The sequence below is a fragment of the Melospiza georgiana genome, chromosome 26, assembly GCF_028018845.1.
Source record: "Melospiza georgiana isolate bMelGeo1 chromosome 26, bMelGeo1.pri, whole genome shotgun sequence".
Taxonomy (NCBI): Eukaryota; Metazoa; Chordata; class Aves; order Passeriformes; family Passerellidae; genus Melospiza; species Melospiza georgiana.
In genome coordinates, this window is record NC_080455.1 from 1,626,711 (window position 1) to 1,643,351 (window position 16,641).

Below are 16,641 nucleotides of genomic sequence, written 5' to 3' on the forward strand. Positions count from 1 at the left end.
ATTTTGGATCCAGGATGAGAATAATCTTCATCACACACTGGTATTTTAGTTGTGGCACAGTTGTGCACACCCCAAGTCAAGGACTTCTCTGTGTCTCATGCTCTGCCAGCAAGGAGTTGCACAAGAAGCTGGGCGGGGGGAGGGGAGCACAGCCAGGACAGTGACCCGAACTGGCCATTCAGATATTCCACACCATAAAACATCCTGCCCAGTGTGTAAACTGGAGGAGCTGCTGGTGAGGGGCTGATGGCTGCTGGGAGACAAGCTGGGCACAGATCAGTGGGGGCTGAGCACCTACACTGGACATCACTTCTTTTCTTTGTGTTTTATCTGTCTCTCTCCCCTTTTCATTACAATTATTATTATTATACTTAACTCTGTTTCAACACTTAAATAACTGTTCTTCTCTCAATCCACTAGCGTTACTTTTTTCCTGATTCTTCTCCCCATCCCAGCTGAGTAGAGGGACTGAAGAAGCGGCTCCATGGTACTTGGCTGCCAGCTGGGGTTAAACCATGACTCCTCCCTCTGCACCCATGGATACATCCTGTCTGGTCCTATGGACCAGTGTATGTCAAATTGTCTAACACAGTCCTTAATCAAATTTAGTGTAATGATTTGCTCTGTCAAGCTTCCCCTAAAAAGAGGATTTGGTAGACCTGACAGTAGACCTCTTCAGTAGAAAACAAGACAAAGGCATTGAGTACCTCAGATTTTTTTTCTTTTTTTTCACCACTAGATTCCCTTTAACATTTTGCAGAAGGCCTACAATTTTCCTTCATTTTACCTTTGCTGCCAGTACCAGTGGAAGCCTTGCTTGCAGCTTTTCATTCCCCGTAATTCCCAATTCCAGCCAAATTTAGGCTCTCCCAGTTCTCCCACACATCCAGGCAATCCTTCTGTATAGTTCTCAGGTGTCTTGACTGCTTTCACGAGATACATGCACAGGATTCTGGATTTAAGGAGCTCCTAAGCCCATACATGCTGGCCTCCTCCCAAACTTGCACAGTTTCAAGCGCTTTGGGATAAGTTATTCATTCTCATGTTTGTCCATGCAGGTAATGAGCTCTCATGAGCTCTGCTGTCCTTCAGAATCCTACCAACCAGCTCAATAAACAACCTGAAGCCTGGTGATGGTTCACTTTGATCTCCCTCTTGCTGGCTTCCCCTCTGATCTTTATCTATAAAGCCCTGACCAATTCAGTGCCTTCCCAAAACAAAGCCTCTGCATTCACACAGTTTCTTTTAGCATAGTGGAACCTATCCTTGTCTGTCTTTTCTTTCCAGCTTTATTTCCTAAAATATTTATGTCTGTCACCTTGAGTCTCCTTCTCAAACTTACCTTGTCTTCAGAGTCTGAACTTTTCAATGTTGCATCACTTGGTGATTCTGATGTGGCTGCAGAATCTGGAGGGATATTTACACCATTGGTGCCACTGCTGAGAACTGTAACACAGAAACAAAAAACCAAAAAAATATACGTGAACTCTCTAGATATTTAGACTGTCATAAAATTTTTCTTATGCAAAAAGAATGTAGTTTTCTTGTTTAAGTCCATTAAACATTGTAATGTAAACTAAAAATTTCCCATAGTACTTTGCAAGAGACATGAGGACCACAATTCAGCAATTCTTAGCAGAATCAAAATTCCAAATGCAGAAAACCCAGTCAGCAAATTAATCTATACAGATGTTGTAAAGACTTCAATACGTACAACTAATCTAATACTGTTCACAGCCAGCAGGGTTTGTCTTCAGATTGATCTACCTGCTCACATACTGAACTCTCACTGAAAATTTTACCCCAATACTAAGTCCTCTGTAGAGTCCAGTCTGTGTCAGGAGGCATGTCAAGAAATCAAACTAGAAATATTAGGTTCTATGCCAGACTCTGCATTAACTGAAGTTACTCCTGTTTCTGTTCAACTAAACTTCCACATAACAAACGGCATCGGGCTGGGGAAACATGGGGTTTAGGATAGAGGGACTTTCAACAGCTTTTCGCATTAACTTCCACACTTTCACCATGTCTATTTCCATCAGCTACATCAAATTCCATAATTCCATAATACAATAAACATTATATGAATGACCAAACTTAAAAATTAAAATTCTATGTTCAGAATTAAATTTGTACTTCAAAGCCCCAACAGCAAAATGGTCCCCAAGCCCAGAGGCACCTCTCACTGATTTAGGTACTTCATTGTTGATCAATTACCAGTAACAGCTTATTACACCATGGTCAATGCTGTCATTTGAGATTGACTGCTACACCACACTCTTAAAATTCCTTTTATTTCAAAACTTAAGTATGGATTACAGCAAAGTTAGAGGCCTGGCAACATCAGACAGTCACCCTACACAAGATCTGAAGGTTCTACTATGCTATCCTTCATGTAATACAGATACACTTACTATTTAAGATATTTCTTTTCTGAAAGGAGAAAACTAGAAAAACCAAGGTGGGTGTTGAGTAAAAGCAAGCCACCACATTAACCAAATTAAATGTTTTTGTTCTCTCTCCACTGTATTTAGAAAGCAAAAGCATTATTTACCCATCTGTGAGAAAGCTTTTGGCTGCGGTGCCTGTAGCACTGCTGGACGGAGCACACTTCGCTGCTGTTCCTTTGGTTTCTGGCTAGGGAGACCTGCAAGTGCAAAGTTTTTTCAAGAAGTATAAAGTTTTAAATTCGGAAAATTCAGCTTCATCTAATCTTCTCTAACTGCTTCCAACGGAACACACAATTAAAAACAGACACTAGAAAAGCTTCTACTCACTTCTTTTCCATCCCTCCTTACTCAGCTTCAAAAGAGAGTTAGTCCCAAATAGGGAAGACTATTTCCTAGCCTAAAAAGACACTTTAAAATACATTGTCTACCTTATTCAGGAAAGCACAGAAAGAAAGTAATTCAGAAATAAAAGCCAATATGTAAGAGAATTCCAGTAAACCTATTTATGCACTGACATTTTATTCAACTACACATTACAAATCTTCTTTTCTCCTTCTAATAAAGTAATGTCCAGATAGTAGTAAAATATTTCTTTATCCGTGCAATCAATCAAACATATTGGTACTGTAATAGTTGTGTTGTGTCATTTAATAACCTTTTGGCTTTCTGAATTAACCTGGCCTCTTTGGTTGTTACAGTAAGATGCACAGCCCTACAACTCTAATTCTGCTATGATTCAAAAAGCGAATTGACCTTAAACAACCTAATTAAAAACCCCCCGAACATTGTTACATCAACTCTAGAAGGTTATGGCAAGCCCAGAAAATTCAGTTTTCTGGGCTTGCCATAGGTCAAGAAGAACCCTTGATCCAATAAATACTGCAACAGAACTCACTCATAGCAATTAGTTCCATTTCAGGTCACCCATATTAAAAGGGCATGACATCAGATTATAAAGCTATCCAAAGTTCAAGCACTCATAAACTCAAAACAGCTTGTTCCTTTCTTAAATTTACCACTCTTCCTTCAAGTGAAATGAAGTTTCCATATAGTGATGCAATAATAGCTTTCATTACCTATATAGTTTTGGGGTTTTTTTTTTTCCCCCCTCTAATTCCTAAGAAGCTGTAATACTATCATCTTTCTGATAGTGGCTGGGTCTACATCAATAAATGGGAAACTCAGTCATAGCCAACCTGTAGCGCAGAACAGGCATGATCATGGACCTGCCACTTACACTGCCACCAAAAGCCAGGGAGAGCAGAAGTGGGCACTCTCTTGACACTTCCAGCTGCCCTGGCCTGTTCGCAGACTAAACACTCAGTAACGGCCAGAACTTGCTCAAGGCACTCGCTGAACACCCCTTTTCTTATGGTTTGCTACCAAAGGAATCAAATTCAATGTCTGGAGGATAACTCCAAGCACAAACAGAAGCTTGCTAAGCAGCAACAGCTGGGTGATGCACTTGAAACATGCACAGCTGAGCCAATGCAAAACATGGATGCATCCATATGCATTACACAATGGATATGGGCACAACCACCCCAGAGAAGACAAGATTTTTTTTCTGCAGACATATAGGTATTGCCACCTTCTATTTACCACCTTCTATAGCTGATTGATGAAATTACTAACTAAATAAAATGCTTGAGCAGGTTTCTTTGTACTGTTGGAGTAAACAGTGAACTCACCTGCACTCGGTGCCTGACCATGGATAAGTATTGGTGGCTTCAGCCGGAATCCACTGCTCTTTTCCTCTGGAAATGAAATACAAAATTACAAGGACAAAGCTGTAACATATTAGAAATAGCCATTCAGTCATAGAATTGCTCAGGTTTTCCCCACTGTAACAACCCACAAGTTCTATAAATATGCAAAGTTATTAGGAGCTTTCCAAATAACAAGTTCTCTTCTACTGAAAGAAACCTGAATTTCCAGGGATCATCACAGCAAATATACACCTCAAAGAAACACATGGTATCACAAGCAAGAAGTTCAAAATTTTTTTTCCGAAGAAACAGGAAAAAGACTGTGTTCACCAGAGAAATGGGGCTCCTTCTGTGAAGGACTTAAAAAAGATAATAAAGGTTTTAAGTGAGAATCAAACTAAAGAAATAACAATCAAAATTATGACTGAACGTGACAGCTGCTAACAAGTATCTAATTGCTAATGATCATAAACTAAGTTAAACTTAATTGCTTAATGTTAGTTTCTTGTAATAAGAAGTTTTTACTCATGCTTTTGTAGTATGAACATAAAAAACTCCTTTGCTCACACTCACTACAGTTATGGTTTTTAAATTAAATATCAAATCTCAAAAAAAAAATTATAAATCTACAGCTCTTAAAAACTGAGTTCCTTACAACTTACAAAGAATAATTATACTGTTTTCCTTTTAGGGGCTTAATCTCTGTACTCAGAATAAGACAACTCAGCATCTTACAGTCTCACTGTGCTTGGTTATAAACATATGATATTGATGTGCGGAACAGGCATGATACCAACACAACCAAACCAGAACGATGGAGACTAACAAAATTAGCAGTTCTGTCAACACAGGGTTCACAGATCATTGCTGAACACATGACCATGCTTTATGCTTGGTTTGCTTTTCAATATAAAAGACCATTTTTCTGAAGTAGAAACTTTTCCAAAGGTTTTATTGTGAGGCTAGCAGGAAAGGGTCATACTGCAGTATTCTACCATCACTCCCAAAGCATTCAACAACTTTGATATTATTTTAATTACCTCCAGCAATGGTGATGTTGAACAACAAAGCGAGCAAGAGAACAGGTCTAAAATCAGAACCATCATCACTTCTGTTCTCACAGACAGGGTCTTACTTCTGAAGTACTTTAGATCACAACAAATTAACAACAGAAATATTTTTTCAAGAAAAATGCAGAAAAATGAGGAAGCTCACCTGGTTCTGAGTCAGAATTGCCTGCAGAGGGTTCACAAAAGCTTGATGGCATAAAGACATTGTTCTTTGTTACTGCAGCCAAGGAAAAAGAAAAAAAAAAAGGGAAGTTGTGGATGTTGTTCTTTATTATAAACCAGTTCCCAGAATTCAAACTGAAGTATTTTTTCTAGTAATTTGTTTTACTTTGGTTTTGTTTCTTCTAAATTAAAACAGCATTACAGCCGAAGTAGCAAACAAGTCATTGCCCATAAAATCCTCTCAAGTGTCTCCTGAAATAGACAAAGAAAAAATTTCATTTTTTCTGAATCCTGTATAAATACAGGATTCCCAGTCTGAACTGTATCTGAATTAGGAATTAGAAGTGGCGTTAGTATATATAATAGCATTGCAAAATGTGTAATACCATTTCCAAAGGCCCCTGAGCAGAGAGAGCAGAAAGGTGTGTAATGCCTGCTAGAGAGTAGCCATGAACATCTGTGCTCTGATGGACCGCACTGTTTTCACCAAGAAGCAACTTAGGTTTGAACTACCCTGCAAAGACAAAACTCCTACAGAAACAGAGAAGAGCACATCAGAGTACTATCAGATGTCACCTCAGCAGCATAATAGTCAACCAAAGGAAAAAAATATTTGAAAAAACAGGCAAAAGACAGCACCTCTTTTCCACCCTTTTCTGGGTCATAAAGAAGCAAACAATAGGGAGTTTGGTTGACACCCTGCCCAGCAGTTCTAGTACTTTTGGTATTACACAAAAATCATAATCCAGTTTATAAAATAGGACAATCAGAAGGAGACAGATTCTCTAACAGATAATTTTGCATGAAGTAAAGCATTGTAGTATTTACTGGCTTTTTTAGTTTTTATGCAGCTGTAGAAAAAGTTCAAGTATGTTGAAAAGAGAAAAGAAGCTCACCTCTGAACACCATTGTACTAAAAAATGTTCTACTTGCCCTTTATAATTAAGTCTGAAAATTTTTTTCTTTTTTCCTTAAATTCCACCTTCTCTCTTTTTACTATTGTCTGCATTAAGCTTAAACATGACACAGTTTTCATGTGAGCAAAATTTCCCTATTCTTGAGAGAAGCATAATCCCTCAAAAAAAAAAAAAAAAAAAAAAGAAAGAAAAAAAAATAAAAAAGAAGGTGGGAAAGTAAAAGATTTTCTGGAAACCAAAGCCATTTAATAATGTCAACAATACTCAAAAAGGTCTTCATGAAACTTGCAATTCAAATCAAAGCTGTCACTGCTTGAGAACAACACACATCAGATGAGAAGAAAGGTGTCAATAAATCACCACATCCTCTCAAAATTCATTAACTAAGCAGAGGCTTGAGAAAGGATACTGGACTCCTGGAATATCCAGTATTTAACCAAGGAAGAGTTGAGTAAATTGTCTTCCTCCACTTCCTAACAGACATAAGCACAGAAATTCTAATCTTATACAACAAAGACATAGCGGAATGCAAGTGTTAAGAGACTATGGGAAACCTGGTTATACACATACTATTATTCTCACAGAAAAATCTTCAAAACCCGCCTTCATTATTTTTGTGCATTCCTTTACTAAGAGTGGTTAGCAAACAGATAGCAGCAACACTGATCATCCAATTCACAGGATGACATCTGGAGACCCACTGAGCTGCCCAACAGAAAATTTGGATCTGAAAGAGAAGAGCTTCATCTCCTGACTAGCATTGGTGCATGAATTTAAAATGGTATTTCCATAAAGTATCAGAACTACATCTTGGATTTCACAGTCATTTATTTCTTTCAAATTAAAATCAAAACAACTAGGCTTTCACCTTTTAGTCACATCTCCAGATTGTGCTGCATAGGAGAGGAACATTTTTTTACTTCTTTCTCTCAAGGTATCTCAACTTCTTTGTTTCAACTTAAGACAGTAGAAATAAAGTAGCAGTCTTAAAATCTGCCTCAAACACTGACATAACTAAAATAACTGTTGACCAAAGCTAAAACCTTCATATGATCTGTGAGGAGAGATGGCATAAATCAAGACTGTTCCTGTGAGTGAACAAATATCAAACGCAACCATTCCCATGCAAGGGAACTGGATGAATTCACCCCACTGAATTCACTGCCCTGACTGTGCACACACACAGGCTGTGGTCATTCTTTCTTGCATATGTCAGGTGCTTAAGAAGTGCACTGAATCCTCCCCATTTTAAAAGTAATGGGAGAAGAGAAAAGAGGACTAAAATATGAGTTGAAACTTGAAAAACTTCCCTGGCAGCAGAGTAACTAAGAAAAAGGTAGCACTTATATAAATTTGGAATGAAGCGACCTGATCACAACAAATCAAGAAGATTTCTGGTTAATTCTGCAATTTAAGAGCACAATAGTAAAAGGTAAAACTACAAATACACATAAACTTACAGACAGAAAACATTTTTAAAAACTATCTGTAAGCTCCTTTGGGCTTCATCAAATTTGCTAACATGAGTACATGGCTGCTGTGGTCTTAACCCAAAGCACAACAGACAGTAATAAGACTGCTTACGTGACTGGAAAAAGAATTTCTAGGTAGGAAAACTATCCCTTCATTTATAATAGCGCAGCAGCATTTACCTGACTGAGAAGGAGGGAACTGATTCAAAGATGAAGTTCTCTCTCGTTTTACAGGTGGACAGTAGCTTCCATCCTCTCGATCAGATTCTGTAGAAAAAACTTTATTAGAGAAAGCGCAAAACATCCCAGCAAGACACACACTCACGGCTTTTAATTTTACAATAAAATCTCTTACCATCTCCATCTTCTGGACTTGATCCATCTGCAGATCTCTGAAATCAGATTACACTGATCAAAGAAAGATCACATACTGAACATTTCAGTCTCTTCTGTTTGATCCAAATGTTTTAAACATCAGTTAGGAGAATTTTTCTTTAATGTCAATGATACACACGCAACGCAATAACCTTCCGTGATTTATATGTCAGCATAGAGTTTCACACAGATACTATCAAAAGCAATTAATTCAAAATATTTCATTTACAAGTAAGATTCCTGAAGATTCCCAAGCACTAATATCTTTAGGGACTGTAACAATTACTACAGTTACATTTTCTATATACTGAAAATTTGAAAATGACAGTTTTCAAAATTGGTTTAATTTTTAAAATATGAAGTTTCAAGCTGAACATAAACATACCCATTATTTGTGAGTTCATTGCAAAGCACTTTACCTAATTACTAAGTGACATTAATTCCTTCAACAAAATTATAGCATTAGAGGAATGCCTTTCAAAGCATGCTCTGTAAACCAGTATGACAGTATTTTTATTGGAATTAGCAATGGATAGTCCCCCTAACATGTTCCACAGTACCAGCACAAAAAAAGAAGCACCACAGGCTACCAACTATCATAGATATTTTAAAAAGTCTCTGAACAAAGGTTTTATGTATTTTCTGAGGATTTCTATGGCTCCTTCCTCCTATCTCTCTGCCAGTTCCTCAACTAATATAATCTCCTTTGCTCCTCCAAAAAAAATAACCCCATAACAGATTCCTTTCACTATCGAAGGTGATCATGGCTGCATCACATCTTCATCTCACTACAAAACATCTTAGAACAACTGAATTGCTTAGGTAAGCAAGAACCTTTAAGATCATCAAGTCTAAGTGATCCATCAGAACTGCCATACCCAATGCTAAAACATGTCCACAAGTGCCACATCCACACATCTTACAAATCCCTGCAGGGAAGATGGCTCCACCACTGCCATGGGCAGCCTGTTTCATGGCTGCACAAACCTTTTGTGGAACATGCTTTTCCTAATATCCAATCTAAATGTTCAACTTGAGGCCATACCCTTCTGTCCTGCAACTTGTTACCTGGAAGAACAGACCAACCCCCCACCTTGGCTACACCATCCTTTCAGACAGCTCTGACATACTGGACCATCTGCCCAGTCCAACACTACCCTTTAATCCCACTCCTGCCCCAGGACATGCAGATGGCCACCTCCCCTTCACTCAGTCTTACTTCAGAGATTGGCTGATAAATGGAAGAATGGCAGCTCATGGGCAGAGCCCACTGATGCCCCAAAACTCCTTCTCCACCATGATTTGGCCCACTTGGACACTGAGAGCAGGCAGACACACAGAAAGACTGCACAAATCTGCACAGGACTGATATGTGAGGCATACCATGCGTGTAAGAATATCAGAAAGTAAAAAACTTTCTATTTAGCATTGCATACATTTAGAACCCAGATAATACTGTACTATCAGTACTCTATTAAACGCTAATTAAAAACACACTGCACTGTGTCTATTTAATTACCTTTAAGGGCTTTTCTCTTTTATGTTCATAGCTACCTCAGTAGCACCCTAGTTGAGTACTTTTGAAACCTTTAGCATAAGGAATAAGAAGCTACTGACAGGTGTGTGTGAATGCAGGGAGTTGCATTCCAGAACTATCAGCCCAGCCATGTCAATACTGCACTTGATGATCCATGGCTCTTTCCACATAATTAGCCAAGTAGTCCATGGTACTACCAGAAAGTGGTCTTATTAGTCACTGACCTTGCCAACACACAATACTTTCCCAAAAGATAAGGCTAAAATGGAAAACCATGATATCATGTATTTCAACAATTAGCATCTGAACTCAAAATTGTTCCATTTTGCCCATAAAGTGTTGTCACATACAAAAGCAATTTGTTTCCACTTTTATCAAAAATCCTGAAAGTGAAAAGAAAACACTTGGCGGTAAAAAATTTGCATGACTGGAACTGCAATCTCTATATGCAAAAAATCCTTAAAAATAAACAAATTATTTCCACCTGAATGTCAAAAACTTAACATATGCTTCATTCTCAATACTCAAGTAAAACATTCAAAAGTCAAACCCATATGATTTGAGGCTTGTGCCTCAAATAATCTTATTGTAATTTTGTAACTGACAAGCACAACTCATGTACCATCACCATGTTTAGTGGGTAACAGGCATCAATATCCAAAACCAACTCTGTACTCTACTGAGGGCAAAGCAGAACAGAAAATCTGCTCCAAGTTATTTCCATGCTTCCTAGCCCAAGAGTTTTGGGAGATTAAAGCTTTGTACCTGTGGTCAAATAGATGCCAGGTAGATTCCGTGGGGGTACACAGATCTACTGTATTAGCATAAGCTTCACTTTTCTATGAAACCACAGAAAAAGTAAGTCACCACTGCAGTCAGAATTGCATACCAGTGCTGCTTCAAAGGAAGCTGGGTACACTAGACAAAAAGCAGGGGTTTATATATGCATGACAAACCTGACAGACTGGAAAAGCAGCAAATTACATTTAGTGACAATGAACAGCAGTCCAGTCTCTCCATTTTACACTTCTCAACCTACTCAGTCTGTACTTTACAGCAACAATAAGCTTTAAAATAATGATTTAAATAAGTACCCCACAAAATGGAAACAAAAGCAAGGACCAGCTCATACTGTAAGAAACCACTAAGGTAATTAAATTTATCTCCATTCAGTTCTTTGGAATAGATGCTGATGAGACACAAAATGGTAACAGCAAAATCCAACCTAGAATTTTCTCATTGAAGAGCAGAAGCCACTTTTCACTTATTCCCCCTGTCCCCAGCTTTCAGAAATCCAGCTAGAGAAAAGTTACATATATGCCTCTATTTATAGAGGCTCCTACAATTAAGACATGCTTCTAGTTAAGGAAATTAGTTTCATAAAGGCTACCAACTGCTTCTTAAGAGCATACGTCACAAATGTTAACTAAATACAAACATTGATTTGTCACACAATTGTTACATCAATCTAAGAGAAGAACTTCAAAACTTTAAATTGTCAGTTTTTGCTTATTTACACTAGTGAGGAGAAACAGGGAGAGGAAGGGAGAATTTGGCTAAAGCAGAAAAGGTCAACGCAATTCAGGAAAAGCTCTAGGAGCTTTAGTGTTTATATTTGAAACACTTCTAGTGTTTATCTTTAAAAATGCATTTTAAGATGCAAAAATCATATAAAATGGACTTCAAAGCACAGTAGTGCAAGTCTTCAGTCCGGACACTCTGCACATACACAGGCATTATTGAACTGCCATGATTTGCTTAAAAGCTGTTCCAGAACCTCTTAATCAGCAGTCTTGCTGGGATGGTCATGTGCTGTGGGAGGTTGGTGTGGGATAGCAAAGAGTTAGGACATAACCATCAGCTCTGCAAGGGGCTGTACCTACGGCCACACTAAATTCATGCCATTCCAGAAATATCTGTGAATATGTATACAAACAAGTAAACAAGAAATATGCAGTGTCTCTTCTTCTGTCTTAACTCATCCATCTTCCCAGGCCCTGAGAAGACTGCATGAAAACTGACTCTCCAATGAGCCAGTACAAGCACTCTTAAGATGCATCAATCTCCTCTAGATTTCAAGGTAAAGGATGATTTTGCTGTAAGATAATCGAATAATTTGAAGAGTACTTGCTAGTGCATGCCAGTCACATGCCCATACTGAGCACCATACAATTCAGTACATTTAACTGAATTGAATCAAGAAGAATGCTGTAACAGATGTTTTGTACAGCCACTAATTTCTGCATATGATCCCCAACAGCATTCGTGGGTTTTAAATTTCTTTCAGAACACAGTTAACTGGGGTAAGATTTTCTGCTCTCTAAGAACAAGACGAAGATAACCACTTTCTGCGTTCCTGAAAGTCTGGTTAACACCATTCTCTTGGATAGTTCTAGTTACTGCAATTTCAAATGACAGAAAACTGAGATAAAAGTCTGTGATTATGTTTGATAGGAAAGATGTGTGATAACATCGTTACAAAGAATTCCATGGGTGAGGGTATGGGTGTTAACGTCTTTGAAATTGGTCTTAATATCTCCCCTAACTTCAAGCAGCAGGTTTGTTATGGAGCCCAGACAGCCCAACTCCTGAAACAGACAAGTGGAGGACTCAGCACAAGCTTGAACTTAGGAACTTCAGGGTAAAATGACACTTTGAAGGGGGAATATGCAATAGGCAGTTCGGGAAGGCTCTACCTTCCTAGTACTTCAGACAACGGGGAAAGGAAGAGGGCAACATGCAGCCGGGAGTTTGGGATTAAAAGAGAAGGCTGCACCCTCCAGAACCTCAAGAAAGAAAACTTGGTGGGAACGTGTGGCCAGGGGACTCTCTCCTTTTTTATTCAAATAAAGTTGCAGGACTCCTCTGTCTCCTTTATGGACATTGGTTTTTCAGAGCGTGATTTTCCGCACATGCTTACCAGCTATATTTTAAAATATTAAGTCGAAAATGTCAAGCTTCAAAAAAGAAAGAGTTCTGCAGTTAATCAAGCAACAGTCTGAACATTGAGAGGTGCTTAACCTACAGCTATTAGCACCTTATCATGACAATCCACTCAGTACTAGGTTTATTTGAAATGGCCAATTCTTGGACAAAAAAACTCAAAACCAACCAGTGCAAGAAAAGGGTCCAGGTATTGGGTGAAGCAGCCTTAACAAAGCTTGAGCAAAGAGCACATGCCTAGGGTGTGATGCCAGAATGAACAGTGACACTCATCTGTACCAAGAAAACATGGTCCACCAACCAGAAAGATTAGGAACACTTAAAGTTGCTCTGAAAGACTGTATGGTAGGAGTCATTTAGTCATCCAGTCTTTCAGAAAAGATTTTGCCACATCACCAGAAGAAAAATCAAATTATGAGCACTGACAGCTTTTCCACAAGATACTGATTTCGTCCCTAATCCAAAACTCTGCTACGATGCTTGGTGCTTTTAGTCTGTTAAATATCTTACAGGTTGGCACGACATATCCAGTGGAAGCTGCATTACCTTCTCACTTGGTCAAGCTGCAGCATATCATGGCCCATAGAGGGAACAAAGAGTCCTCCTCTCACTGCTTGAAGCAAATCCATCAAATATAGACCCACTTTCTCATTTATTTAGAAGTGCTCTTGCCCTTAGCAAACACACAGTTTACACTTTAAATTTTAAAATACTTTAGGTGTCTTCTACAGTTACGCTACGCTACTAGGGAGACTCACAAATTTCATTACTTCTAATTGGAACAAGGGTTTAGAGAAGACTAACATTTGAAATCAAAGAACCAGACAGACTGTGATTTGCACTACCTACACTGAACAGTAACGGATTCCACCTAACGGAAGGGACTTTTTCCTCTAATCCCCTCAGCAGCAGAAGTACTTGGTAGATTGACACTTACCCCTGCCAGTTCTTGTTGAATAGGAGCAAGCTGGGCTTCAGAAGCAGGACTCAGGGTAGCACTGACTGAGGCCACAGCAGGAGCAGGGTGCTCAGAGTCGCACTCACCAGCTGGTTCTGTGTGACCCAGACCATGGTAGGGGGGCTCAACCTCTCCCTGGGGGTCCTCGCCTGAATCCGACAAAGCTTTTTGCTCTGCAGGGGACTGTGAGCAGAAAAGACAACGTCCCTTCAATGCAAGGCTGCAACATGAGATTGGTCGTCCTAGCGAGAGGATCCATTTGTTTAATTTTCACTGTTTTCACAGTAGGGCAGAAGAAGGTGCTTATTCCTGAGACACCAATTAAAATGCATAGAAACTCTGTAACAGAACGTGCTGACAGAATTAGTTCCCATCCTTGAGAAAAGCCTTAGTTGGAGCAAATGCACTCTTTTGAAAGTTACCAAAATCATCTGTGTCCCCAGCAAAGAGGATTTTGCCAGCCACAGGCTTGTTGGGGTTTAACCCCTCCCCTCTCTCAAGGACTAAAGGACAGTTGATAACTTTCACCTTCAGATTCAGATATAAAAATTAGACAATTACTCTAAATAAGTGTCCTCCACTGCCTCTTCAGCCCACTTTTGAGGGAGGTGAGGTTGGTTATAAAATTCTCACACAAATTAATTATTTTAACATTCACACAAGACACAGGATCCTTTCATATTTATATGACAGTGAATTATCTGAAAAGCAACACCAATGTTTTTTTCATAAATTAGCAAGTTTCAATCTAATTCAAGGAGGGACGTGACTGGATAACTAGTGCAGCCTAATGGGATTTGGTGTTTGCTGAACTTCTGCCACAGACTTTTCATTCCTTCACATCATTTAATGTTGCACATCCCTGCCTGTACAACAAAAGCTAGCATTATCATATTCTGTACACATCAGAAGAACAAACAAGTTATAAAAAGGCTTTGAGCACAAACAACTGTATTGTGATTAAGGACTGAATTATAGTCCATGGATAACATGCAGGCCGAGGATGTGCACTTGCAATCTGTGGCCTGTGCTTCCCGGCATCTTAAGGTGAAGTACCTGAAGAATTATGCAGTAAGGAAAAATGGCACTCAAAAGGACACAACCTCAGTTTGCTCCCAGAAAACACTTGGTAGAATGAAGAAACTAAAAATGCTCATCGTTGCCTCGGTCTGTGCAAGAAAGTAAGCAAAAGACTGAAAAATAAACAGCAGGACTTAAGAGCCAAGTTCTTCAAGTAACACTTGCCCTGTCATGATAATTTAAGCCAGTGATACATGAAATTTTATTACGCAAGAAATTACTATAATTAAGGTTCAAAATAGTAAAAATATATTTATGGGGATATTACTATGGATATCAGGTAAAAGTTCAGGGTGCTGGGTTTTTGTACTGTCAAAGTTATCTAACATTTTAATATTTAGCTGTAAATAACAGACCCAAACACTAGCTTAAAACCCCACAGAATGAGAAGAGTTAAAGAAACATTTTTTCACCAAATATTTAATAAAATCTAGCAGTCTAGCCACCTATCCTTACCTTTTTGTCTGGGGAGAACAGGAGGAAAGGCTACCTGGAACTGGGCAAAGCACTTAAAATATATGTAAAAAAAGAGCCTTACCAGAAATTTATACTGACTTCTAGGTACAGTTTAGAAAATTGCTCGTAATGAAGAAGAGGCAAGAACATGCAATGCACACTTGTGCTAAGCACTTAAAATTGGAAATGACAAAATATTTTGCAAATAATTGATATCACCACAGTCTAGAATATCCCAAAGTAGGCTAAGTAAACATCCAACAGATTTTAATAACTACTGTAATACTTGAACTGCTTGCTGTCAAGCATTTTTAAAAGTGGAAATAAGTATAAATCTGACTTCTATCCTAAGCAAGACTGGAATATCTGCTTCAAGACCCACAAAACAAAGAAAAACAACTATTGCAAATCACCACTTCTATGAAGAAAAATCTGAATCCAATATAAGAATTTCATGGCCAATATATAATTATATTTTTAAAAATTAAATTATATTAGAAAAAGTATATTAATCAAAAACTACTGTAAATTTCAGAATTCTGTGAATAGTATATGGTTTAAGTCAGGGAAGACAAGACCAACAAAGACTCAAGGATTTATCTATCAAACCAGAATTGCTCCAGGCAGATTTTGTACAGCCTGTTTTTTGCTCTCAAAAAAGCATATCCAAAGGAAACTGTGAACTCTTTAAATTAATTTTAATCCTCGGTCATGCATACTATTCAAAGTGTTTCCTAGTCTGTTAGCTTCATGAATTCTGATCTAAGCTCTTTCTGGAAGTTCTTTGGAGCTTGTGAACAGCTCACTCTCTTCATTTTTGCTGGAATATTTTGCCTGAGAAATTTTGCCTGTGTTACTCCTTGAGCCTCCTCTCTCTAGAGAAAGCATTCATTATAAAATACAGTTCTAGGGAGAACTTGACAGAAACCAGTTCCTGCCTCTTAAACACTATGGCAAAGATCAAGGGAGAGTTGAATAATATTAGGAAGCCACCTACACAAATTCACCTTGCTCAACCAGATCAAACAACTTCTATTTTTTTTTAACTAAAAATAACACACCCAGACTAAATACATCTATTTGGAGATTTGGCTTCCTCTGTATTGCAGAAAATAAAGGGAGACATGAAGGAATAATTAAAAGCTAAGACTCACATGATACCACAGTCACCAAATATAGGCAAGGAAATCATATTATTTTTCAATAAAGACTGGAACAAGCACTCTTGGACCAGCTCTTCCTCCCATTTCTGAGTTATTTGCAACCCCCTTCCTCATTTTCCTCACCCTAGCACCTCTATCCAATGGCCTAAAAAGACTACTCTCAGTATATCTTTTCACATTTTTTACCTCCTTAGAGCCAAGGACAACTCTTGCCTATGTGCCTAACAGCCTTTATCAGCCTCTCTATATTCCTCCAAGCTTTTTCTACACAACTGTCTCTCCAAATACCTTCTCATGACTGTTCTTTTAAGTACAGCAACATATTCAAAATTATGACCTCTTAAGCACA

General features: G+C 38.4%; 1 protein-coding gene across 3 annotated transcripts in view; it reads right to left on the reverse strand.

Moving 5' to 3' along the window:
* RANBP3 (RAN binding protein 3) overlaps positions 1-16,641 on the reverse strand; it is a 53,452-nt gene that overhangs the window by 16,183 nt on the left and 20,628 nt on the right. For 2 of the 3 annotated variants that reach the window (XM_058040762.1, XM_058040763.1), the window contains 7 exons: positions 13,573-13,776; positions 8,136-8,172; positions 7,961-8,047; positions 5,375-5,446; positions 4,142-4,207; positions 2,555-2,647; positions 1,343-1,446 (listed from right to left, as the gene is read on the reverse strand). In XM_058040762.1, coding sequence (XP_057896745.1) covers positions 1,343-1,446; positions 2,555-2,647; positions 4,142-4,207; positions 5,375-5,446; positions 7,961-8,047; positions 8,136-8,172; positions 13,573-13,776 — 663 coding nt within the window. The remainder of the gene's footprint in view (positions 1-1,342; positions 1,447-2,554; positions 2,648-4,141; positions 4,208-5,374; positions 5,447-7,960; positions 8,048-8,135; positions 8,173-13,572; positions 13,777-16,641) is intronic. The other variant, XM_058040764.1, reaches the window with a different exon arrangement.